The sequence below is a fragment of the Mixophyes fleayi genome, chromosome 4 (genome assembly GCF_038048845.1).
Source record: "Mixophyes fleayi isolate aMixFle1 chromosome 4, aMixFle1.hap1, whole genome shotgun sequence".
NCBI lineage: Eukaryota > Metazoa > Chordata > Amphibia > Anura > Limnodynastidae > Mixophyes > Mixophyes fleayi.
Genome location: NC_134405.1, coordinates 164034877 through 164060608, shown reverse-complemented (window position 1 = coordinate 164060608; position 25732 = coordinate 164034877). Strand labels below are relative to the sequence as shown.

Genomic DNA, 25732 nt, shown 5'->3' with positions numbered 1-25732 from the left:
TCTAACAGTTGTGTGGTTTTGGTTTTTGCTCCAATATATTAGGAGGAGGGGGGGAGTGGAGGTAGAAAGGGGAATTGGAGGGTTATTTGAAAGCTCTCGTTTTTTTAGTTAGCTCAGTTGTTAGATTATACACATGGGGCTAGATTTACTGAAGGGCGGTTTGGTCAAACCCCCAGTTTTTGGCTATTTGAAACCGCCGGATTTACTAAAGCCAAAACCTCCGTTAAAACGGCCAGAATATACATTTTTCAAAACCATCACTTTACAAACCACTATCCCGGTTTTAACAATGAAGAACATACTAAGCTGGGGTTTTCAAAACCTCCGCAAAACAGCCATCCAAACAGCCAAAATGAAAGAGTGGGTTGTGAGTGGTGAGATTGTTCCAACTGCATCCTGTTTGCGCTATTTTGCCATTCAGAACATAAGAGAAAGCACCATTGACATTTAAATTATTTGGGCAATCATTATTTATTAAGTGGCAAAATGATTTTAATATTAACCTATGAGGAAAATTTTTTTATATATTTTTTTTAAGGGAACACTATTATAGCATTATATTTTGGGGGAAATGTGAATATATAATAATATTAACAGATTGTTAAAGGTGGATTTAATTATTTATGTTGCACATTTGGGCATTACATAGTACCCGAATAATATAATAATTAAATAATTTTGTCCCCTTAATATAATGAATTGTTTTTCCCCCCATAAGTTAATATTAAATGAATTTTGCCCCTTAATCAATAAATAATGATTGCCCAAATAATTTAAATGTTAATGGTGCTTTCTCTTATTTTCTGAATGGCCAAAATAGTTCAAACAGCATGTTTTGGCTATCAAGCCATTCAGAGGCAGGTATTAAAACTGCCCTGTCCTGTCTTTTGGATGGCGGTTTTGATGGCGGTTATAACTAAACTGGTTTGGACAAAACCACCACTTTTTCAATTCATTTTGAATCGCAGTCGCAAACCGCCCTATGGTAAATGCAGCGGTTTGGACCACTAAACCACCGGCGATGTGTGGCGGTTTCAAACCGCCACTAAACTCGATTCTTAGTAAATCTAGCCCATGGAGTGCACGGTGTTCAGTGCCCATTAGGGGAAAAATACTTCCCTGTAGTGAGGTGGTGGATAGTATTCTGTATGAGGTTTTGAAAATAAGGGAAATGGAGAGGGGCCGGATGGATGCTGCGGCATGGGGTAGACTCTAGCGGAGGTTGAGACATCCCTAAGTTGTAGCTAACATCTGGCAGTCTCTCGATTCTTCACTATCTATCCTGTTCTTTCACTATTAGATTTTGTGGAAACCGTTTTAGTAAGGTTTACATACATTTAAAGTGATTTCATATCCTGACTGTAAAGGATGTGAGGGTTGTAATATAGATTGGTGACGGGGTGTAATGCAAAGAATTGTGTTAGAAGATGTCATGATTCTTTCATGTATATAATTCTCATTTGTGAAGTGATGCAGTAGTTTTTGTGGAGGGATTGTAGAATTGGTTGTTATGATAATGTGAAGTTTCGTTGGCCAATTTTACCCCTTGATGTTGTATATAGTCTATTTTATTTTGGACAAAGTGATTTGGGATTTATTTTTCTTGAAATTTTTAATAAAAAAAAAATCAATCCTTGCAAAACTACAGCTACTTATTCAAAACAATGAAAATGCTATCTGTGCCCACTTTGCCACATGATTGTGTGAGAGCATTTCTAGGTTCTCAATGATCATGGTAATAATGATATGTGAAGGAGTTAAAAATCTTGGTATTTGCCTTAAAAATACATTCAGTGTAATCACCAGCTCCAGCCTTGAACTATCTCAAAGACCCCGGATGGAGGCCTAGGACATGGGATAATGGGTAATGAGGACATTGGGAGTACTGACTCCAGTGAAAGTTGATAAGAACCCATAAAAGTGACATGAAGAGAACTAACTAGCTTTGTCAGAAGATTTATATTTACTCAGGAAAATATCAATCATGTGTTTCTGTTCTATAACCAGATCAAAAGCTTTTTCATGTATGCCAGAAATAAACGAGCACAGCTCAGTTCTATCTTGACATTGGCATGTCTGTGTCTTGATTACTGATCTCCTGGTTAACAAGCATCTTATCTCACTGATATCTGAAGGGACTTGATAAAGGAGAGGTAAAATTACCCTAACAATTACATGCCCAAAACAGTGTTGGGCCAAACAAAAGAGAGTTGTTTTATATGTAATTGACCACCCTGTGTTGATTCTCACTGTCAAATTAGTGACTCAACAGCATTTAACCCTTGCAAAACTGCAGCTATTTATTCAAAATGCTATCTGTTCCCATTTTGCATGCCCAAAACCTTGTTGGGTCAGGCTAAATACTATTGCAGTTTGTATAAAGGACCCCTTTAGTGTTAATCTGATGTAAAATTAGTGATCCAACTTGATTTAATTCTTTAAAAATAAACTTTTCTGAATAAGAAGCTGGAGCATGAATAAGAAGTGAATAAGAAGCTAACTTCAGCCTCGTCCAAAGGATATGGATTTTTAAAAAAATGTGTACCCCATAAAACAGGAACAATAAACGCAGAATTCCACCAGAAACTAAATACCGAAAACCATCTTAAAATAATTATAATATAATAGAGGCGTATGTAAATGTTTCAGTGTGAATGAGGGGGGGGAAAGGGTGCCGGCCGGACAGGATTGAGTGTGACACCCACTGGTGACCTGGAAGTACTCGTGTTTCCTCCATGCGGCTTTGTGGGTGAGTGCCGGGAGGAGAAGCACAGTCTGCAGTGAGCGGTGTCCTCAGGTCGGCATCATGCTGCTGGAAGCGAGGCCCGAGCACAGTACAGCAGTCACCAGGTCCCTGTGTGCAGGTGAGTCCGATCCTCTGCCCTCATTCCAGGTCTGACCACCGGGGACTGCAGCCTGTGTGTGCGTCATAGAGCGCCCTGCACGGGGGACACTGAGCTAACGTACACTGCCATACATGGAGTACAGTCATGATAATATGTATACTGGGACATCTGGGGCTGTGCACCGTATTTATGTGTCGGCGTGTATTCCACAAGTGAAGGATAATGTGGGATGACTCTGAAAAACGCAATTGGTGGCACTGTAACAAAGGCCAGTGCTTAGGACACCATGTATGTGGCATATATGATTTGTATTCTGTATACTCAGAACATGCCAATAGCAGTTACTATATCATTTGGAAGGGAAATGTCTTGGAAGGAAGTGTAATGCAACCACTGTGCACTTCTATTTATTGATGTTTATTTGGATAGCACCACTATCATGTGCAGCGTTTAGCATCCAATACAGAATTGTTCACATCATTCCTTGTCTCATTGACGCTTACAAGTGTAAATGCCCACAAACATACACATATTAGTGTCCATTTTGTCATAAACTAATTAACCTACTAGTATATTTTTGTATTGTTCAGGGAAGTCCCTTAGATCAGACCTCTATACAAATGTTATGACTCCATGTGTTTGTATACATTAGCTGTTTCCTGCAGAAATGATCAGTTGCCACTTTTTTTTTATCATCACATCCTCTGTCCTGTTCACATTATTGACATAATGCAGCTAGCTGGTATGAATATATGCCAGTCTAATTTAGGGTTGTGAGTTTGATTCCCCACCAGGGCCTTATTTGTGTGGAGTTTGAATGTTCTCCCTGTGTTTGCGTGGGTTTCCTAGTAAAGTGTGGAAGGTCTCCCACTACTGAGGGAGACAATAATTGTTAGTGTTAGGTGATGATTACTAAGCATATTAATACAAAGGTGTCTCCTCCTTTGTAGATTCATACATCTATATATCTATAGGGCACCATCTGTGTGGAGTTTGTATGTTCTCCCCGTGTTTGTGTGGGTTTCCTTTGGGTGCTCTTGTTTATTCCCACATTCCAAAAATATACTGATAGGTTAATTGGCTGCTGACAAACTTATCCCTAGTCTGTAAGCTCCAATGGAGCAGGGACTGATGTGAATGAGAAATATTCTCTGTACAGCACTGTAGAATAGGTGACGCTATATAAATGATGATGATGGTCACCTGCATGACTACTGCATGCTGGGTTTAGGCAGTGACTGACTTTTTATGCATAAGCTGAATTTTTTTCCCCAAAGCATCCTGCAAAGTTGTACAAACCAGTAGCATGAAATCAATGTGTCTTCAAACAAGTGCTTGTTTCAAAATTATCATAACATCTTTTGTGCTTTATAGAACGTTTTTATCGGGAGAAATGTTCTATAGGAAAAACAATTTCAATTTATTTATTCAATTTATTGTTTCTGTGTAAGCATTATATGCATTTAAGAAACCTACTGAGAGTCCTTTTCCAGTGTGTAGCACTGTCCCTGATTTGATTGTGCGTTTTTGTTTTATGATAGCTTCGTTGCTGTGTCAGGTTGAACCGGTGGGACGATGGTTTGAAGCGTTCATTAAGCGCAGGAATAGGAATGTGTCTGCCTCATTCCAGGAGCTGGAGGATGAGAAGGAAACCTCAGAAGAGTCTGAAGATGAAGAGTTTCAGTTGGAAGAATTTAGCTTGTTGAAAACACTTGATCCTAAGGACTGGAAGGTGCATATTTCTTTAATGAGTTTACAGCTCTGTAAGAATGAATGAAAGAAACTGCCACAACCCCAGCCACAGATCAGCTCGTTGTTAAGTGTATTCTCCTGTTCGTCCATATGTACCCTGTTTATTGGTCAATCAGATCATCAGATTGTTCACAGCAGCAGGATGTGAGTGATCTGATCTTGTTGGGGGTGGTTTTCATTTGTGTGATTGTGTAACTGAGGAGAGGGCAGCATCTGACATAGGTAATTTCATGATGTGAAGAATTTAGGTAAACAAGGAGCCAGAAACTGAAAGTTATATTGTGGGAGGAGCAGAAGCCCCAATAGCACAGAGTACTGACATGAGACTCCTCATACTGATGCAGGAAAGTTTTGGTATCAAATGCACCTCTACATGAAAAGTTCATACATGAACTTGTTTTAACATAAGGAATACAGCTGTCTTAAATCTGTACTTCTGGTACTGATAAATCACAACATTGATATTGAGCTCCCTGAAAAAAAATAATTGGGGTTATGGTGTTCACAGTGGGTTATTTCAATTAGCAGCAGCTCATTGGTATGTGCATATATTTAGTAAGAAACAAAGTAACATTGCCATTTTGTACATATCTAAAAGGAGTGGAGAAGTCTTGAAATGTAGCCAATTAAAATGTTATTTTATGGTACAGTAGTGATATAAAGTTCCATGTTAAAATGTCCATGTAATCTACATTTCAAATGATATCCAGATAAAGGGTTAATGTTTGATGCAGCTACATTAGTTTATGAGCTATATAAAAGAATGTGAGTCACAAAGGCACTTTCTGTTCTGCATTTAAAATGCAGCATAAATGCTACATAAGCATTGATCAGATGGCAGTGATTTTTAGGCACATTGTAAATCACACCAGAGCCAATTGGATCGCTGAATCAGCTTTTTTAAACACTGCCTGCAGCATTTTATTGCTGTCCCATAGGAATATATTATGACACTACTAAGACACAGAACTCTTTGAACACAGTAAAAGTGCAGCAATTTTTCAGCGGTGAGTAAAACGCTTGTAAAACTTGACATGAGCTTTTCCATGTGACACTGTCCTAACCCACAAAGCAAATTCTATGAAAACCTACTCTCAAGAGATCAGGTACAGTCGGTGTACCTGTAAGTGCCTTATTACCACTTAAGAGATGCTTGTCCCCTTTAATTGATGGGTTTACTTTTTCAATAAACATCATAAATACACCACTTATTCAGCATTTCCATTGCAAAAGGATATCCCCATCCCACACTTGATGTTCCTTCTGTGAAGAGGGAAATAACTGGGTGAGAGACAGAGTAGTTCTGTGGTTACACTGATTTGTACCCTTGCAAGTCTGTTTTCACACGGTTTTGTCCCTACACCTTTGTGGCATCACATTATGGTTTATACTGCTTTTCCTCTTCACAACTCAGAGCAGGTTAATTATAGCTTTCTCTTTCTTACCATTGAGGGACACTGCGAGGCATTGGGGGTAGTAGGTGGCACTAGGAGTGTAGTCACTTATGAGCTTGTTTGTTCCTCGCGCTCCTCCCCTACTATGCCCCTCCACTCCAGCTCAGACCTCAGTTTTTTTCTAAGTGCCTAGGAAATAGGTCACTTCAGAATAGGCTCCTGCCTATACTGTTAACAGTTATCGGTTTTCACTTTGTTATTTTTATTCCCTCCTTTAGGTGCGGCGCAGGGATCCAACCAAGACCCAGAGGAGTGTAAAGCCTGGGGCTCCCTACACTCTGGTGTCAGTGGAGGAGACGGCAGCTTCTGAGCTGACTCACTCCTCGCACAGCTTGCTGGCAAATCTCCCTAGATAGACAAGCAGCTGCAGGGTCATTATGTAATTAGTCTGCCTGATAGGCAGCCTGACAAAGCAGCTGTATGCAGGTCGGGTGGGGGGAGAGTCTTGGGGGCACTCCGGACTTAGTCCCCAGGATGTCCATACTTATTTCTCAGGTCACCCCTTTACTGCTCATAATCAACAGACCCTTAAGTGGAATTTCTGTTGCCAGGATGTTCCCCGGAGCTTCGGTCTAGTGTACCTGTCACTTCCATGTCCCAGGTTCTCACGGATGCTAAAGAGTTTCTAAAGGAGTGCGGCTTCCAGCTATCCTGGTGACCCTTTATTTACCTCACAGAGCATGGTTCTTTCACATTGGCGACTGGTGGCGACACCTCCCTTCCACCTACCTCTGTGGCCAGATCTGGGGCCTCTTTCTGCCACTCTTTTACATCATTTAGCTTGGCGCCGTGGCGTTGGAGAACCTAACCTTAGGGCCAGAGGTTCTTCACAGGGAACTGCTTGGTATCTTGAATAGAGCCTGTAAGGCATTTTCCTCATCCGTCCCACTTGGTCTGGAAACAGTACAGCGTTCGGTGTGAATCCTAGGGTTTTCATACGTCCCAGTGCTATTTCTCGAAGTCACTTTGTTTCACAAGCTGGCTCTGATATGGGACTCCGCCTAGGTTCCCGCAAGGTGCAGCTCCCAGTGCTCTACATCAATTTCAGCGCCAGTTTACTGGATCACGTAATCTTCAGTCTTTTCTTCGAGGGGTCTCTTCCTGGCTTGGTTATACAAAACTGAGGTCTGAGGTGGATAGGAGGGGCATAGTAGGGGAGGAGTGTGGGGAACAAACAAGTTGATAAGTGCCTAAACTCCTAGTACCACCTACTATACCCCCAATGTCTCGCAGTGTTCCCCAATTGGAGTCGGAGAAATCGATTTCATGGTGAGTAAAAAATCTTCTTATCCCTAAATAAAAACACTATTGTAAAATTCAATTTAAGGGGCATTTATACATAAATGTGTGGTCTTGTCTCAGTTTTTGCTGACTGAGCGTGTATTGTGCTCTATTTATTGAATACAAATAGAATTGTAGAATAAGAAAAAATATTTGTATTGATTGTCGGTCTTTTTAAGTTTTATTTAACAAGTAAAGGGAAGAGGATTATTTATTTATTGTTCACTAGGGATGTTGGAAGAATTTTCATTAAGAAACGGTGGCAACACTAATTCTTTTCTTTTTTATTTATTTTTTTATTTTTTTTTAAGTAATTTTTATTAGGGTTTTTTCAAAACAAAACAATAAGATTGAAACATACCAAGAGAATGTATGAACATACAGTATACAATTCTTCATTTTTTATGTTTTCTCCTATTGGGACACACTAAGCAGTATCTTAACAATGTAAAATAAATCCAAGTGGGGTTCATATTAATAAGAATTGAATGATATGACTGCATGAGAGAATGATAGTAAAGCTCCTTTTAGAGGGTAATATAAAGATTAATTTGTGTATTTTTGTTTGTAGAACCAGGATCATTATGCAGTGCTTGGACTGAAGAGCCTGAGGTACAAGGCCACACAGAAACAGATCAAAGCAGCCCGTAAGTAAAACAGAAACAATAACAAGGACTTATTTATTAGTCTCCTATTTTCATTTTTGAAAGGTAATAAGGAATGAAGCAACTTATATTCTCATATAATCTATTATTGTACGAACATGTTCCTCTACCCTGTCTGTGTGCTTGAATACTGAAGAAACTGTTTTTGCTTTGTCACCAGACAAGGCAATGGTTCTGAAACACCATCCCGACAAGAGAAAAGCAGCAGGAGAGCAGATTGTTGAAGGCGATAATGACTATTTCACGTGTATCACTAAAGGTAAGGTTAGAGGAATGAATGGTCATTGAAACTATATGTAAATAAAGAAGTATAGCAGACGTTATTCCTGTCACAAATAATTGTAAACAGCTGTAACTATAAATATATATGTTGACTTCTCAACTGGATATGAAGTAGAAAACAAAAATGCTTGTATCTCCTTTTTAGGTAAATATTTGGCTAAAGCAATATAATTCTTGAAATATTTGGCAAAAAGTAATAGTACAATGCTTGAAGTATTTGACTAAAACTGTTTTTTAATTGTTTATTTTCATGTATGAAATCTCTACCATTCAGACTCTCACACAAGACCTATTGTTTGATGCTTTGTCATTTTTTAGCTTATGAAATGCTATCTGACCCTGTGAAGAGGAGAGCGTTCAACAGTGTTGATCCCACCTTTGATAACTCTGTACCTTCTAAGAGTGAGGCAAAAGACAACTTCTTTGAAGTATATTCTCCTGTGTTTGATAGAAATAGCAGGTACTGAACTAGACATTATGTCAAGCTTGTCCTTGCTTTTTGTTTTCTCTTTCCTTCAACATAATAAACTACTATTTTTTTTTTAGTCTATATCTAATAATTTTGTTTTGCATGAAGTGATATCACATCAAAGGTGTTTTGCATATAGGTGGTCAAACCAGAAAAATGTTCAGAAGCTTGGTAACATGAACACCCTTATTGAAGACGTAGACGCGTTTTATTCTTTCTGGTAGGTTTGTCGCTCTATTCTGCATATGAACGATGGAACGTGAATGCCCTGCTAGATTCATGTGACAGGCTATATATATATATATATTCATTTTATGTTGTCTGTTTATTTTGTGTCAAAATTTTAGGTATAATTTTGATTCTTGGAGAGAATTTTCTTACTTGGATGAAGAAGAAAAAGAAAAAGCTGAATGGTAAGTAGTGTTAGAAAATATGCACGACACTTACATTTGTGATGATATTACAAGTCTTGCTTAAAGTAACATTACCACCCAAAATGTTGACCATTTCCATTCATCAGAATGGCTGCAGAGGGCAATGTGAACTAGAAAACCAATGAGAAGCTGCGAAATCTGTGATTGGTCCTCTTGCTCACACCTCCCCTTGGTTTACGGCTATGGCTGCTAGACGCATAACAGAGCTGCAGGACAAATGCCTCCATGGAGCAGCCCCTGGAGGTCTGTGGAGGGGGGTAGACTTAGCATGTAGGTGGTAATGGAGCTTTAAAGTCTATTTGAAATCACAATGTACACAGTCAAATTGTCACACCCAAGGCATTTTTTAATTTTTCATACATGTCTTATAAATTGCTGCATTTTATGCAGTGCTATGCCATGTAGAAAAATGTTAATTGGGTATATTGCAAGAGAAGAAATGGGCTTAATTTTCACTAAAAAGATTGAATTGCCCATATAGTAAATAAAAGACTGAACAGTTGTTTTATGAAAATCATTTCATAGATGTTAATTTAATTTGGGACTTCAGCTGTGTTTCTTCAATGCACCTCTTAGGCCCTTCAGAGTAGCCAAATCACTTGGACAGTTCTACCAAAGTGCAGTGTGGGAATTATTTTGCTGTTTACACAATTTTATGTAAAGTCTGTTGTTAATAATTTAACTATAGTTTTCAATTAGTTACTATTGAGTTGCTGGATTGTACATATTATATTCCAAAAATGTCCTTTAGCACCTAGATCCTCATACTGTATTATGTGTGCCCAAGGGGTACCTCAGATTAGATTCAAGGGTAGTTATATCTGTTAAATAGAACTTAAATCAATTTATTAGTGAATAATACAGCATACAGGAAACTAATAAGAATTGTATTGTTTTTACAAATTTAGTGCTATAAATGTACTCTGGTAATGGGGGGGAACTTTGAATACATTAACACAGATCATGGGCTACTTGGTGTAAATTTACATGAGGGTACATGTTTAAAAAACAAAAAAAAACAAAACAAAGTGTTGCGCATTACTGCTTGAGTACATCACAAAGCCTTTACAACTTTTGGCCAGTATTGTTTAACCCCTGCATTATTTTTGGGAATTCTGCATTTGATGTTTAGTTTATCCAGTAAGTTGTGTTACATTTTCCTATTTTTCTGTTAGCCGTGATGAGAGGAGGTGGATTGAAAAACAGAACAGAGCCGCCCGAGCACAAAGGAAAAAAGAAGAAATGAATAGGATAAGAACATTAGTTGGTATATATAAACTATTGACATGCAATACTACTTATTACATACATATCTATCTGTATATGTGCAGATCACCTTCATCCATAAAATAATTTAGTAATTGCAGGAATGACAGTACTTAAAAAAGAAATGCACTTTCCTCTGTTTGTGGTATCTTACATATTTTATGTAGAACTGCTTTTCATATACACATACACCCCCACACCCCGATCAGCCACAGCATTACAACCACTGGCAACTAGAGTGTATAACATTTATTATCTTGTTACAATGGCACCTGTCAAGGGGTGGGATATATTAAGCAGCAAGTGGACAGGCCGTTCTTGAAGCTGATGTGTTGGAAGCAGGAAAAATGTGAAAGCGTAAGGATTTAAGCAAGTTTGACAAGGGCCAAATTGTGGAGACTGGGTCAGAACATCTCCAAAATGGGAGGTTTTGTGGGTTCTTCCTGTATGCAGTGGTGAGTACATACCAAAAGTGATCCAAGAAGAACAACCAGGGAACTGGCGACGGGGTCATGGGTGCCCAATGCTCATTGATGCGCATGGGGAGCGAAGGCTAGCCCACCTGGTCCAAACCCACAGAAGAGCTACTGTAGCACAAATTGCTGAAAAAGTTAATTCTGGCTTTGATAGAAAGGTGTCTTCACAGCTTGCTGTGTAGCCACAGACTGGTGAAATTGCCCAAGCTGACCCCTGTCCACTGCCGAAAGTGGGCACATGAGCTCCAGAGCTGGACCATGGAGCAGTGGGAAAAGATTGCCTGGTCTGAGGAATCTCATTTTCTTTTGCATCATGTAGATGTCGGGTGAGTGTGCATCGCCTACCTGGAGAAGAGATGGCACCAGGATGCAATATGGGAAGAAGGCAAGCCAGTGGAGGCAGTGTGATGCTCCGGGCAATTTTCTGCAGAGAAATCTTAGGTTCTGGCATTCATGTGGATGTAACTTTGACACTTATCACCTACCTGGACATTGTTGCAGACCAAGTACACTCCTTCACGGCAACGTTATTCCCTGATGGCCGTGGCCTCTTTCAGCCAGATAATGCTCCCTGCCACACTGCAAAAATTGTTCAGGAATGAGTTGAGGAACATGACAAAGAGTTCAAGGTGTTGACTTGGCCTCCAAATTACCTATATCTCGCACTGACTGAGCATCTATGGATGTGCTGAAAAAAACAAATACGAGCTATGGCGGCCCAACCTTGCAACTTACAGGACTCAAAGGGTCTGCTTCCAACGTCATGGTGCCAGATACCACAGGACACCTACAGAGGTCTTATGGAGTCCATTCCTCAATGGGTCGGAGCTGTTCTGGGTGCATGAGTGGGACCTACACAATGTTTGGCAGGTGGTTTTAGTGTTGTGGCTGATCAATGTGTATATATACACAAAAAAATTACAAAGGTCTAGAGCACACAATGTATGTCCTTTTCAAGCTTTATACATTATTTATGCATTTTTTTTTTTGTTCTTCTAGACAATGCATATAGCAGTGACCCTAGAATAAAGAAATTCAAGGAGGAGGAGAAAGCGAGGAAAGAAGCAGAAAAGAAAGCCAAGGTGGATGCCAGGAGAAAAGAGCAGGAAGAAAAAGAAAAGGTACGTGTAAGGGGAGATTGTACATGCATCCAGCTCATGAATGTGTTGCAGGTTATTCAGAACAAACACTCGCCACTATATTAAAACTAAATTTGAAAATGCTGGTTGACAATGTAATTACTAAAGTAAGGCTGACAGTATGAGCACTGGGCGAAGCAATACTGATACAGAACAATGCAATGTTGTGAACTCTGTGTAGGGAAGTTATTGGCACGTAAATATGGTATTGGACAATAGCTATCCTGGTTATAGGTGTAACACCCCCTCTGGTGTTGTAGTTGATGCCTCCAGGATGCTGAGTGTGCGGCTCGGCACAGGGACCTAGAGGAGACACAGCAAGAGGGTTGCTTAGCAACAAGGCTGGTATGGGCGGACCAGAACCTGTGTGGCAGTATGGCTGTGTGACCGTTAGTGGAAGACATCCTGCCAGCCAGGACCCAGGAGGGTGGTCCCGGGTAGTTGGCTAGTGAAGGGAGTGTGCAGCTCATGCCTTGAGGACACAATTATTTATGTCCGCCTTTAGGGACATGTCCATAGGTGGATCCCCACCTCCAGGGGGTACTCCATTAAAACCAAGAGAGAGTAAATGTGACAGCTTCCAGGAAGCACAGCATGCTGGAAGAGAGGTAGGACTCCCATGCTGGAGAGAGAAGAGACAAGAGGAGAGTGAGAGGCTGGTTAGATCAGTGAGAGAGACTGGAGACAAGAGGAGGTTGAGCAGGGTCTAATGGAGAAAACAGCAGCCTGGGAGTGAGGGAAGTGACAGCTGGAAGCTGTGAGGAAAGTAATGGTGGTCAGAGGAAGCTGAGAAGATAGACAGGACATGTATATAGGAACTGTATATATTTACTTATCATTGCAACCGTTTAAGAATGTGCTGGAGTGAAGGAGGGTAAATAAAGATGTTATATTTTGCAATATAGAGATGGTCTGGTGCCCAAATTATTGAGACATCTGATAGCAGCACAAAGGTACATGACATGTGACCCAACATCTTCACAGAGTCTTTGTAATAAAATAACCTGCATGTGCGGGGACTCCCTGGTAATTCACACCCATGCCCGTGAGCTAGCCAGGGCTGGAGAAGGAGGTGCACAGTGCAACCTGTGTCCCTTACACTACACACCTGGTCAGGGGGTTACATAGGAATATTCTCATTCATTGGGTTCTGATGTACCCTTAGGTGGCAGAGCCCTGGTAAGCGACACCACCTGCTCCCTATAACCCCCTATTCTGTTTCCAGTTTTCTGCATAGAAGGTGGGCACTGGGCTGGGTTGTATTCTATTATTTACTTGGGTGCACAATATGCCTGCCTGGGGTGTTTTAGTGAGCTTAAGTGATTCCCCTTAAACCCCCCCCCCCAAAAAAAAAAAATGTAAAGATGAAGCAGAGTGCAGTACTCTCCTCTTGTCACCAAACCCTCTGTTTAAACGACAGTTCCTATCTGCAGGTTTAACGCCTGTGTCCTACCTGCACCTTGCTGTGTGGAATCTTGCATAGCGCGATGCAGATAGACTTACACTTTTACAATCCATGTGTAGAGGGAATGGGATGACGAATTGTGGTGCATCCTGCATCTACACAGCAGGATGGAGTGAGAACACTGTCAGAAGACGTTTAACTGTTGGTGTCTGCAAGAGAGATACAGAGGGAGAATGATACAAATAAACATATAATTATTACAGCAAAGGCAAGCGGAGCTGGATGCTGTTCGATTAGCAAAAGAGAAGGAAGAGGAAGAAGCTCGTCAGCAAGCACTGCTTTTGAAGAAGGAAAAGGACATACAGAAGAAAGCCATAAAGAAGGAACGGCAGAGGCTGCGCACTTCATGCAAGGTTTGTGGAAATATTAGCAGTCTTTAGCTGCCATCACTAATTTGTCTACTCTTAACTTTATGGAAATGACTTCCTCACACTTAGGAGACTTCACCATATATCCTATGGTGACACCCTTATGAACTTGTTCTTCTGTGAATTTACAACAGAGATAAATCAGCACCCAGGAACAATATATGCTAGTATCTTCAGTTGAGCTATATTAATATCAAATCATTGTAATTTGAAAACATCAAACAATTTGACATTACAGACAGTCTTTAACTTTACAGTGCTCTCCTAGTGACCCTCCCCCCGTACATAGTGGTAACTGGGTCAGTGGAAAGGTTTCTCTATTATGCAGGAAACGTGAACCTAATCCGCCGGTCCTGTTGTATCTCAAGTTAGAAAGCACACCTCTCGCTTGCAGTAAAGGCAGAGGCTGTCCATATCCTCCCCATGCAATGGGAAATAAAATCATATAAACAGCAAAGACAGCCCTACAGGTGTCTCACTGCTTTCTTCCTCACACTACATTGTGAGCACCAGGTATGCCTGTGCTTATTAAACTTCTTACCAAATATAGATATAGAGAATGTTATATGAGAATGTTATATCGAGCACCAGATGTCGCTCTGCATATTAAATGCGTCCGGTATGGCTATGTAGATCTGATTAGGCACCAGTTATATATACATCTACACATATTTAGATAGAAAATGGACATAAAATCTGTGCTGCCTGAAGAGTGTATTGTACATCTGTGGTGGTGAGAAATGACCTTCAATTTACCTCCGGGTGACTACTGTAATCCAAGTTTAAGAATATATAAACTACTTAATATGGGGCTGGAAAAATATCTGTTGACATGGCAACTAAAATATGCTTTATAGAACCAGAATCGGGCTGCCTCTTATGTGTCCAAATTAGTAAAAACACCATTTACTTTATTTTATTTTTCACCACAGAATTCAAACTACTTTTCTGACAATGAAGCAGAAAGTGTGAAAATGATGGAAGAAATAGAAAAACTATGTGATCGTCTTGAGCTAGCTAGGTAATGGATTTGATATAGTTCTTTTATAACACTTTGTTTCCATTCTGATATTATTTGATGTAATATTAGGGTTTTTTCCCCTGGGATACCACCTGTAAACTGAAGCAGAGAGCCATCTCGTAGGCTTGGAGTGGAGGACTCTGTCCATCCATTGCCACTAAATAGAGCGCTATTGAAGAGCTGTGAAAGGCTTGGCAGTGCCTCTAATGTCGCTTACAAGGAAGATGAGCAAGGTTCATTATGAGCTGGCTCTTGGCTTCAGGTCATGGGGACATGTTTGAGTAAGGAGGAGTACACTAATGAGGGAGATATACATGAAGTTTTCAAACTCCCATGAAGAAAAAAATGGCCTGGTCATGGGATAAATTAAAAAAGTTGTCTTTTATTGACTTACATGCAGCTCATCCAGTGTAACCCTATACTTTCAGTTTACAGTCTCTGAATGAGACCCTTTCAGGAAGCTCTAAAGAAGAAGGTAAAACGGCTGTTGAGAAACAGGTATGTGAAGTAGCTTTCTTTTTATCATTTGTAATGCAAGAGTCAGTATTTTAGTAGTTCATCTTCATGTTTTTTTGTTTTTTTTGAAGAGCTTTTAGAACAAACAAAAAGCACATAAAAAATATAGCTTTCCGTTATTTTCCCTTCATTAAGTTTTCATATTCATAGCATTCCAAATTATTACTTTGATCTGTATTTAGCTAGATCCCGAGTGTAGATGCTAAATATGTGTACTGTTAATCAAGGATATAGGAAACTATTGAGTTACAATAGAGAGAGGTGGGATTTCCTTTGATACTGAAAGCACCACAGTGGTGTGTTTTTGTTTTTTACTAGCACTCTATACATACACATGTACACATTGCGTGGCCAGAATCTGCATGACAAGCAGGCACATGAAATGACGCTTCTAATCTGGATTAAGCTTAACAGAGATACATTTTGTGTGTGTCCATTTCCTTTTATATTCCCAAAGCCTTTTAGTTTTCTTGAGTATTTCAGCTCAGTAAACTACAATTTGGGAGGGGGTAGGGCAACATCTGATCAAACCAGACATCTAAATGTTGGCAGTAGTCTTCCATCACTACTGTGTGGCATTAAAAGCACATATACATGAAATTATGCTCACATGGCCGGTTTTTTTCTTCTTCTTCTTTCAATAGATTAGACTGAAAGGGTCTGTTTTGTACATGCAAGGCTTGTCTTCTTGTTCGTTAGATAAATGCACTCCAGCACAGACTTTACCTGTAACTGAAAACTCTCCTCTTCAGGAGGAGGTATTGCTGGCAGTCTTGTACATACATCTAGTCCTCGCTGCTGTGTCATCTTGCTGTAGCTTTGCATTTGCCAATGCAATAAGCCAGTGGTTCCAAAACTGTGCACTGCGGCTCTTTGGGGTGCCGCGGCAAGGGCCGGTGGTAAGCACAGTGAGGGACTACTTGGTAATTATTTGGGCTTGGGGTGCCAATGAATGCATCAGACTGCATGGAATTGTGCACCCTGAAAAGAACTTACTTTAATTGTAGATGATAAATACAATCAGCTAGTGTATCTAACAATAAAAAAATTCGGCAGGCACTTGCATTTACAAAGTATACTTTTGGGTGTATTTAAGTTAAAATATGGATGTATAAACCTTTTTAATATGGAGGTGTGTTTGGCCCTGCATGACTGACTACTGTGTTCTATGGTTAATGTTTAGAAGCCTTGAACTGGCCACATATTGGTCTTTCCCCTCCCATTTAAATGTGTCTATAGATGGACAAGCAGGCGTTAGCTGAACTGAAATACTCTGCAGCTGTTAACGTCTTAATGCTCTAAGTACCGGTAAGCAAACAAATGTTTGAGGGTAAAGTGCTTTTGAAAGTTGCACATTGTAACTTGTTTAATTTGTCAATTTACATTTTGGGTAAACCTAGTTCCCTGGGTTAGATGTGGCTCTCCTGTGAAGCATTTGTCTGAGAAACAACCATTTAGAGAGTTGAGTAGGATGAGTTCTGTGAGCAAATCTTCTTTAGATTGCAGAAGTGAATGCCCAGCTTAAAAGAGAGAAGGAGCAGGAAGAGGCTCGTATGAGGCAGTCCACAAAAGGTGCAGAGCAGTCTGCTTACGGAGGTGGGAACAGCAGCAAGTCTTGGTCAGAAGATGACTTGCAGCTACTTATTAAAGCTGTGAACTTATTTCCTGCTGGAACTAATGCAAGGTAAGGGGGCAAAATTCACTGAGGACTTTGGGGTATATTTACTAAACTGGGTTTGAAAAAGTGGAGATATTGCCTATAGCAACCTGTGACAGGATGGACCGCCTATGCCACCCTGTCTGTTGTTGCTGGGAACCAGCTGGGCTTACTGTGCCACCGTTCCCTTTCTTTATCCCAAGTGCGCCCTCTAACCACAGTAGCAGGGGCTTAAGCTGATGCCACCACTGGACTCCTTATCGGCATCCAGGACCGGGTTCCTTCTGGGTAACTGTTGCTGCTAGTGTACCCTGTTGCTGGTATAGCCCAGGGCTGGTACTGCTGACCTCTTCCTATGGATCAGGGTTGCTGTGGATGGATCCCCCCTGCCCTATCACACTGGCCAAAGCTGCTGGGTAGAGCGGTGGTACCGGAAAGCTGGGTCCAAACCTCAGAACAGCGGGGATTGGATTAGAGTTGGGTCTAATCTGTAGGCCACAGGAATTTCACCATGGAGAAGTTTTCAAACAGGTCTTTTGAAGCAAAAGATAGTTTATTAGCTCAAGTAGTCCAAACGAGGACAGTTCAAACGCCAGTCTGTGATACTAGCGATCTATCCAGAAGTATAGATGGTACAAGAATGTTACATTTCAGTGTACAAGGGCTCTCTTTTTTTTTATACAGTTTTGAGACTAGCCTTGACAGGGGGTAAACCGGTCCCCTGATCAGATGCCTCCGTACAGACTACAATATTTCATTCAGATCTCAGGAGGTAATCTAATCTTGCATCTAATACAATTTAACTTACAAAAGTCAATCTGTGAGTTCCTAAAGCTTGCTGTGATTTCCTGCATCCTGTTCTAGGGACAGAGGAAAACTAACAGCACGTCTAATTAAACCTTCCTGTGCCTTCAGGTGTGTTGTACACTCACACAGTAAAAGGTCTAATTAACATGGAGTCCTTTCTTCATACAGTTACAGAATACAAATTTGCTACCCTGGCATAGTACATTACAAATCAATACCTCAGGAACGAATGCATTTCCTATACAAAACACATCTCCCGATGTAACACGATAAGTGCATTTGCAATTATATACTTTGAAATAGATTTCTACAATAAATTATTTCTACATGATCCAGCCACAAATAAGTTATTTATAATTGATCCAGTCACACAATCAATCAGATACTAGCTGTCATTTATTTAGTGCATTCTACAAAATGACAGCTCAATTCTGATTGGTTGCTATAGGTAACATCTCCACTTATTTATTTTTAAATCTTTATTTTGGCTGGTTATTCAATAAAAGGTGTGTACAATATGAGGTAAAACTTTGCAGTAGAATCCAGCGCAAACGCCCTACGACAACTTGAAACATAAATGAACTATACTTACATTTTTTTTGCTTTTGTTAAAGTATATGAGCCAATAGTACAAATGGTGGGAGGGGTGAGGGAGAATTAGAAGGGAAAGGGGGGGGGGGGGGGGGAACCACAATCTCCACTTTTTTAAACCTGCAGTTTAGTAAATATACCCCACATTCTCATAAGCTGCGCATCTGGCTTTTATTTAGTCTCTGGGGGCTCTTGTTGGAAATTCAGGCATAAAATGTTGAATGTTAAAATATTTAGTATGCATAATATATATACAGCGATAAACAGGTCTCTCACTTTAGGCTTAATGAGCACTGATAATCTCCAGTTTAGGTTGATGATTGATCACTTACTGACAACTTTTTATGCTTAAATTCACTTTTAAAAGTATATTGAGAAACTGCTATGTCCTAACACCACATTTTATGGAAAGTCTGTCCTTTTTTTTCTGGAAAAAGGACAGACAAAGGTGTTCAGCATATTCAGTTATATGTGGTTGAAAAAAACGAAACCATTTTGTATCTAATACATGAAAGTGTAACTATCATGTATGACTTCTCTGCAGATACATGTATTAGCCATAAGTCACCACAATAGTGATCGGTGACCATCAATGTCATTTTTGACAATGATAATATCAGACCATACTAACCTAGACGCCTGCAATCCAATGGTATTCTGTTACATTGAGGTGTAGAAAATGGGATGAAAGATGTATTTATTTTGTTTTGCCGTCTCATGGGGTAGAATTATGTTTGTAGGCTGACATCTATTATAACCCAATGCTATAAGGTCTTGTGTAGTCTCACAGCTCCACTCCATTGACAATTCAAAGTCCATTGATAAAGGTTGGAAGGATTCTCTAGAAGTCAAGTATTTCTTAAAATTATTTTAATGTGCACAAATCCCTCTTAACAATCCTGAAATATATAAATATTAAATAAAAAAAATGTACGATTTCCTTTTTAGTGACTAAATTGAAACTACCATCCACATTTAGATCACATTGGATAACCGTGACACAGACAAATGTGAAGACCAAATTGCTCCCTATTTTTGCTGCAAAACTGTTTAGATGCATTCCATGGGGAGTAGAATAATCATCAGCCAAGTGTATCCAAACCAACCATATCAATAAATCAATGTGTTTGTTGTATGATAACATTGTATTAATCTGCAGGTGGGAAGTTATTGCCAACTATATGAATTTGCACTCCATTTCTGGAATAAAGAGGACGGCAAAGGATGTAATAAATAAAGCAAAGTCCCTACAGAAGCTAGGTAAGTGAAGAGCCGTGTAGTTACTTTTTATATAGCATAGTCTTGAAATAGACCTGTAAAACAGATTATACAGCAGACAGTGCTAAGATTTACCACAGTGATTTATATATAATTATGGTAACTATCAAACAGCTATTTTGTAAGATGTTTTGAAACTTTGCTTTTAGGTCAAATATAGAATGTTAATATATACACTGCTATAGATGGATTTGTTACTTTTTGTATGTCAATCTGTTTTATAAAAGTTATGTTTCAAAAACTAGACTGAGAGCACTTCCACAGTACCATGTTTGCTACATATCAAATGTGATCTCTTTACTTTGTTCCAAAGCTAAAGGAATTAAATTCTGAGCAGCGCACGTCTACATTTTGCTCATGTGTTAAAATATACTTACCAGCAGTAGTACCAATCCTCTTCACTTTGATAGCATTTAAAATGTTAAGCCACCAAGTTTTCCGGAGTAATTAAGCCAGAAACAAACATGCCTGCCCCCCCCCATCCGTGTGCTGAAGGCCTTGACAGACTTGGGGTAAAGCTATAACATCACTGAAGGAATGCAATGTTTTTCTTTTGAATTACTTCAGCCAGAAAACTGTCATATTGTGGATATTATCAATGTTACAAGGAAGGGTACACTTGAAGTACTTTTGTCCGTGGAACAGTCCAAAATTATTTACTTTTATTTCAGATCCTCAGCAAAAGGATGACATCAACAAGAAAGCTTTTGACAAGTTCAAGAAAGAGCACAAAGTTGTTCCTCCGTCTGTGGATAATGCTATGCCTTCAGAACGCTTTGAAGGTAAATAGAGTAACAATGTATGATGTGTTGCTATGCTGGTCTATTATGAGGATCATTCATACTGTAGAATTGGTTATATTAAATTAACTGATTTGCATTTTGTTTTTTAATGAATCCATGTTGAAGTATTTTCTGTGTAGATTAGTTGATGATGAGCATACTACTGCTAGCCAGACAGTAACATGATATTTCAAGCAATCTTCAAGTGAATTTTATTCCATGTGCTAAGCCTGGAAACTAAACTACCATTGATGTTTAGTGATTTCCTGTTAAATAAAGTTCCTCAAAATATATTAACATATATTAGCTGTTCACAATGTACTCACATCTGCTTCAATCATAAGTGGTCAGTTCTCCTACTGATTAACACCCATGAGAACTTTAAATGACTACAGCAAGCAGTGCAAATGGTTCCAGAATGCATAATCTATATGTGCATCCTTTTGTTTTAGAATGTACAAATAATGCCACCAATAGTTGTTTGTGAAGGACTGGAGCTGTTAAGCAGTAGGAATGATGAGTGGAGAAATGATCATGAGACTAATATCCATTATTATTACACTTTCCCATATGAAAGGCCCTGGAGCAGACTCTACCCCTTGGACCACTGAAGAACAAAAACTTCTAGAGCAAGCGCTAAAAACCTATCCTGTAAATACTCCTGAAAGGTGGGAGAAGATTGCAGAAGCTGTCCCTGGCCGGTCAAAGAAAGACTGCATGAAAAGATATAAGGTGGGCTATACTTTGTTCTAACTTCATCTGCAAGTAGGGTGTTGACTTCATGTAAGACTGTTAAATTGATAATACCACAATGTTTACTTTATCAAAAGTGTTTATTAAACCACAGTAAGACTTGGCTGACATTTTAGCACTTAAGTAACATTGTTTAGAGATGTCTTTGCCGTTTTCAGAGGTAGTTTAGTCCAACACTCATTTTTCAGATATTGAAGTTTAAAAGTGGTTCTAGAAAACATTTCCACTTCTACGTGTAATTCTGCTGTACCGTTTCTCTCTTCACAGGAACTTGTAGAAATGGTAAAGGCCAAAAAAGCAGCTCAAGAACATGTAGTGAATGCAACCAAGGGCAAGAAATGAGACTCCATCTGTTTGTGCTATGTTTTATAATAAAATTAACAAATACTGCTAAGTATTTGGTTGGATAAATTATATTAAACATTTTGTTTTTGTTAATGTACAGTCAAGTGTTGTTACTGAGTTCTGCAATATTTACAACAAAGACTGATACTTAAACAACCAACTAAACCATTAATCTCTGAGTCCTACAAGGCTCATATAAGAGAAATCTAAAAAAATACACAAAAAAAACCAAATGAGAAATGTTTGCAAACGTTTGTTTAAAAATGGATATGTTCACTGTCTCAGCCAGTACATGCCACTTCGAATCTGGTTATATTCAGGGAGTTGTCCAATGGGGCCTGGTGAAGACAAGAGATGAATGTTAAATGCTTTGTATACAAAAGGACAATAGGACACAACTGGGCTACAAAGCATAGTGAAAAACATATTAGTGGTCATTGCTATAGAACAGATTGCTTTATATTCTTTACGTAAGGCCTCAGGTTGACACTTAATTTTGTCATTAATTAAAAAAATTATTTCATCACTCTACTATATATAATTTACCAACCCTACAATAACCATAATCTGTGCAAGAAGTCTACTACACTGTTTTGGGACTTCAGTAAATTTAGCCTGAGTTCTGAAACTTTTAATAAACGCAGATGACTAGCACAAATAACACAGTTAAAATGTAGCACCATTTCTATATAGAATATTTAAAATGTTTCCCTTTGAAGTGTATTTTGTAGGGGACACAGACAGTAGGTCATGGTTTAGGCTGGAAAAAGAATAATCCCCTTTATAAGTTACCTGCTCCTCACTCCGTAAACAAGGAGACCAGAAAAAAAAGTTTAGAAAATAGTCCAACGCCTCAAGGATTTATATTGTTTTACCCGTTACAGCGAAGGATTGAATGGGAAATACAAAGTACTCCCTTTTTCTTTCCTTAAGGAGTAGAGGGGCACAGACGGTAAGATGACCCAATGCCACTCTCCACAGGAGGGGAGTAACTGAAAGCTGCATAGAGAACCTTCCCACACAAGGTGGCCTATGCAGAGACAAAAATGTCCAGAGTAGAATTTGGAAACTGGGAGTGACCAGGTGGCTGCTTTGCAAAGCTGGTCCATTAAAGCCCATTGCAAAGCACCCCGTAGTCTGTTGTGCAGTTAGCGCAGAAAAGACACATTACCCCAACCAAAGACTAGGCCTGCTAGATTTTAAACACATGTCAAATTTTTCCCAGAGGGAGGAACTTTCTCTGAAGGGCACAGGCACAATGAATGCCCAGGAACAGCATGGAGGTCAACTGTGTCAGGCATGATTTGGTCCCATTTAAAAACTTATTGTGCAACAACAGAAGCTGGATAGTAGATGAAGAAGTGCTAGCTTGCTGTACTGAGCCTTCACAAAGAGAACATCCAGGTACGAAACAGATCATGACCTGCTTAAGGATGTAGGGCCGCCATCAACACCATGATCAGGGGCAAGACCTAAGCGAGCATCAGGCTGCAAGGGAGTACCCAAAAATCAAAGTGGAGGAAGTACTTCTAGTCCTCCCATATGGACATAAAAGTAGGTATTCTTATTATTCAAGAATATCAAAAATACCCATATCCCTCATTGCCTTATTTACCAACCTGACTGACGCAGTTTGAATCACACCCCTGAACATTGGAAAAAGAAAAGATCAGACTAAAAATTTAGCTCAATCTGATGGCCAGGAACAGGGCAGATTATTGCAGTATCCAGCAGCCTCTGAACAGTAACAAAAAAATAAATATGAACTGTAGGTCTGTAGAACCCAGACCGATGGGGAAACAAGTTTGGAAGGAGCTTTAAAAAAAATATATAAAATAACCCAGATTGAGGATAGTGATTAGGAGACAAGCCCCAACCACTTCTGGACATTCAGTACAAGCTAAGATGCAGGGGTGTAGAAGGGCTCTTTTTATACATAGTTAGCTAGGTAGGAATAGCACCATCCCTGAATTGACTGAGTATCACAATCAAAGGGCACATCCTCAGAATAGGCACATGCTATTGCTGGTCTCATAAATGTATTTGATGCACATCTCTCTTATTTCTCTTTCATCCTATCTGGGGGACACTGCCATCCCCTTGTGTGAGCGGAGTGGAGTTTAAAACTGAGGCGCTACAGGCTCCACTCCCAGTTGAGTGCCCAAGGGAGTTGGGATTACTTATGCTAGGGGTTATTATAGTTTTAACTATTTTACGTAACGGATTTATTTTTCTTTTGTTTATTTACTCTATACAGGGGTGTGCTCTGTCCTCTACAGAGCACACTAGTTCAGTGAAAGGGGGCAGCTCTCACTGACAGCAAGAAAGACCGTTTATTTCCCCTTTCTCAGTGTGACAGGTGACTTATAAGCTGTTGTCACACTGATCTTTAACCCGTTACCGGTGCTACCACCAGTGGTAGAGCGTGTCGGAGGCTACAATTATGGTCGGTCCTCTTGGTCATGCGCCTACTAGGCAAGATGGTGTCGACCTTTGAGACTCTCCCTTACAGTCAAATTCACTCTCGCTGCATCTAATGGGACCTCTTAAAGAAGTGGTCAGGATCCTATCAGAAGTTGGATCGCCAATTGATCGCTTGTCACCAGAGGCGAGACAATCCCTCAGATGGTGGCTAGCCCAGGAAAATTTGCTAGTCAGTAAGTCCTTTGTCCTATGGTCTAAGATCTTAGTATCCACAGACGCCAGCCTATGGAGATGGGGGGCTGTGGCCCTTCATTTGAGACTTCAGAGGCTTTGCTCCACGCAGGAGACTTCTCCCCATAGACATACTGGAACTGAAAGCCATGTTAAAGGCCTTATAGGGCGCCCAGTCCATCCTGCAGGGCCAACCGGACCGTCTGCAGTCTGACAACGTCACGGCAGTGTCGTTCGTCAACAGAAGGGGGTACCAGATGTGCAAGAGCAATGAAGGTAGTGACTCAAACCTTGACCTGGGCGGAAAACCACGTTCCCTCTATCTCCGCAGTCTTTATTCCAGGCATCCAGAACTGGGAAGCAGACTATCTAAGCCGGCATGCAATTCTGCTGGGAGAATGGAAGATCTCCGGATAGAGAGACCAGTCTCTGGTCCTATGATGGGGGACTCCGGACATAGACCTAATGGCATCTGGTCACACCACTAAGGTCCAATACTTTTGTTCAAGAGCAGGGGACCCTCTGGCGGTTGCAGTCGATGTAATGACAATGCCCTGGGACTTCAGGTTAGGGTACCCGTTCCCTCCCATTTCCATGATTCCCCGCATCCTTCGAAGAGTCAAACAGGACGAACTCCCAGCGATACTGGTGGCTCAAGCTTGGCTGCGGCGAGTCTGGTACGCAGAAATTCTGTAGATGCCGGTAGGTTCAAGTCTTCCGTTACCTCTTCGAAAAGACCTACAGGGACCATTCCATCATCAGGACTTACTTCGGCTGAATTTAATGGCATGGTTGTTGAGGCCAACCTTTGGAGGTCCATAGGGTTCTCTCCACGAGTAGTGGACACACTCCTTCATGCTAGAAAGCCAGTCTCTGCTCGCACTTACCATCGCATCTTGCGTACCTACACTAAATGGTGCGAAGACCAAACCTGCCACACGGCTTCTTTCAGTCTCTCTAGGTTTCTAGCTTTTCTCAAGGATGGCCTGGATGGGGGGCCTTCGCTTGGGGTTCTTAAAAGTGCACATCTCAGCCCTTTCTATGGTTTTTTTTTTCACATTCACCTGGCAGACATACCGGACATCAGAACCTCCCTACAGCATATCCAACCTCCATGTGTTCCGCCCACGGCACCCTGGAATCTTAATCCGGTTCTTAATATGCTTCAAGGACCTCCCTTTGAAACATTACAGACATAGTTACGGTTCTTAACATGGAAAATTGCGTTTCTACTAGCTATTGCTTCAGCTCGTACAGTTTCCGAGCTGGGGGCTCTCATGTTGCAAACCATATCTTGTGTTTCATGATGATAGGGTGGTTCTCAGAACAGTTCCAACCTTCCTGCCAAAAGTGGTTTCTGGTTTTCATGTTAACCAGGAAATCGTGGTTCTGGTGTTCACAGAGGAGTCACAAGCATCTGGAACAGGCTC

General features: G+C 40.3%; 2 protein-coding genes across 3 annotated transcripts in view; one reads left to right on the top strand and one right to left on the bottom strand.

Moving 5' to 3' along the window:
• Positions 1-2706: 2706 nt before the first annotated feature.
• Positions 2707-21746, top strand: DNAJC2 (DnaJ heat shock protein family (Hsp40) member C2). The gene is made up of 17 exons (XM_075208735.1): positions 2707-2864; positions 4388-4578; positions 7905-7980; positions 8159-8257; positions 8599-8740; positions 8889-8969; positions 9097-9162; positions 10359-10450; positions 11925-12046; positions 13733-13882; positions 14830-14918; positions 15347-15416; positions 16934-17118; positions 19649-19749; positions 20439-20549; positions 21127-21281; positions 21570-21746. Exons 1-17 carry the CDS (start codon positions 2807-2809, stop codon positions 21642-21644), a joined length of 1863 nt encoding a protein of 620 aa, XP_075064836.1. The 5' UTR covers positions 2707-2806; the 3' UTR covers positions 21645-21746.
• The window catches only part of PMPCB (peptidase, mitochondrial processing subunit beta), a 29099-nt gene continuing 24730 nt past the window's right edge, over positions 21364-25732 (bottom strand). For both annotated transcript variants that reach the window (XM_075208737.1, XM_075208736.1), the window contains exon 13: positions 21364-21985. In XM_075208737.1, the coding sequence (XP_075064838.1) occupies positions 21921-21985 (65 nt within the window). In that variant the 3' untranslated portion in view covers positions 21364-21920. The remainder of the gene's footprint in view (positions 21986-25732) is intronic.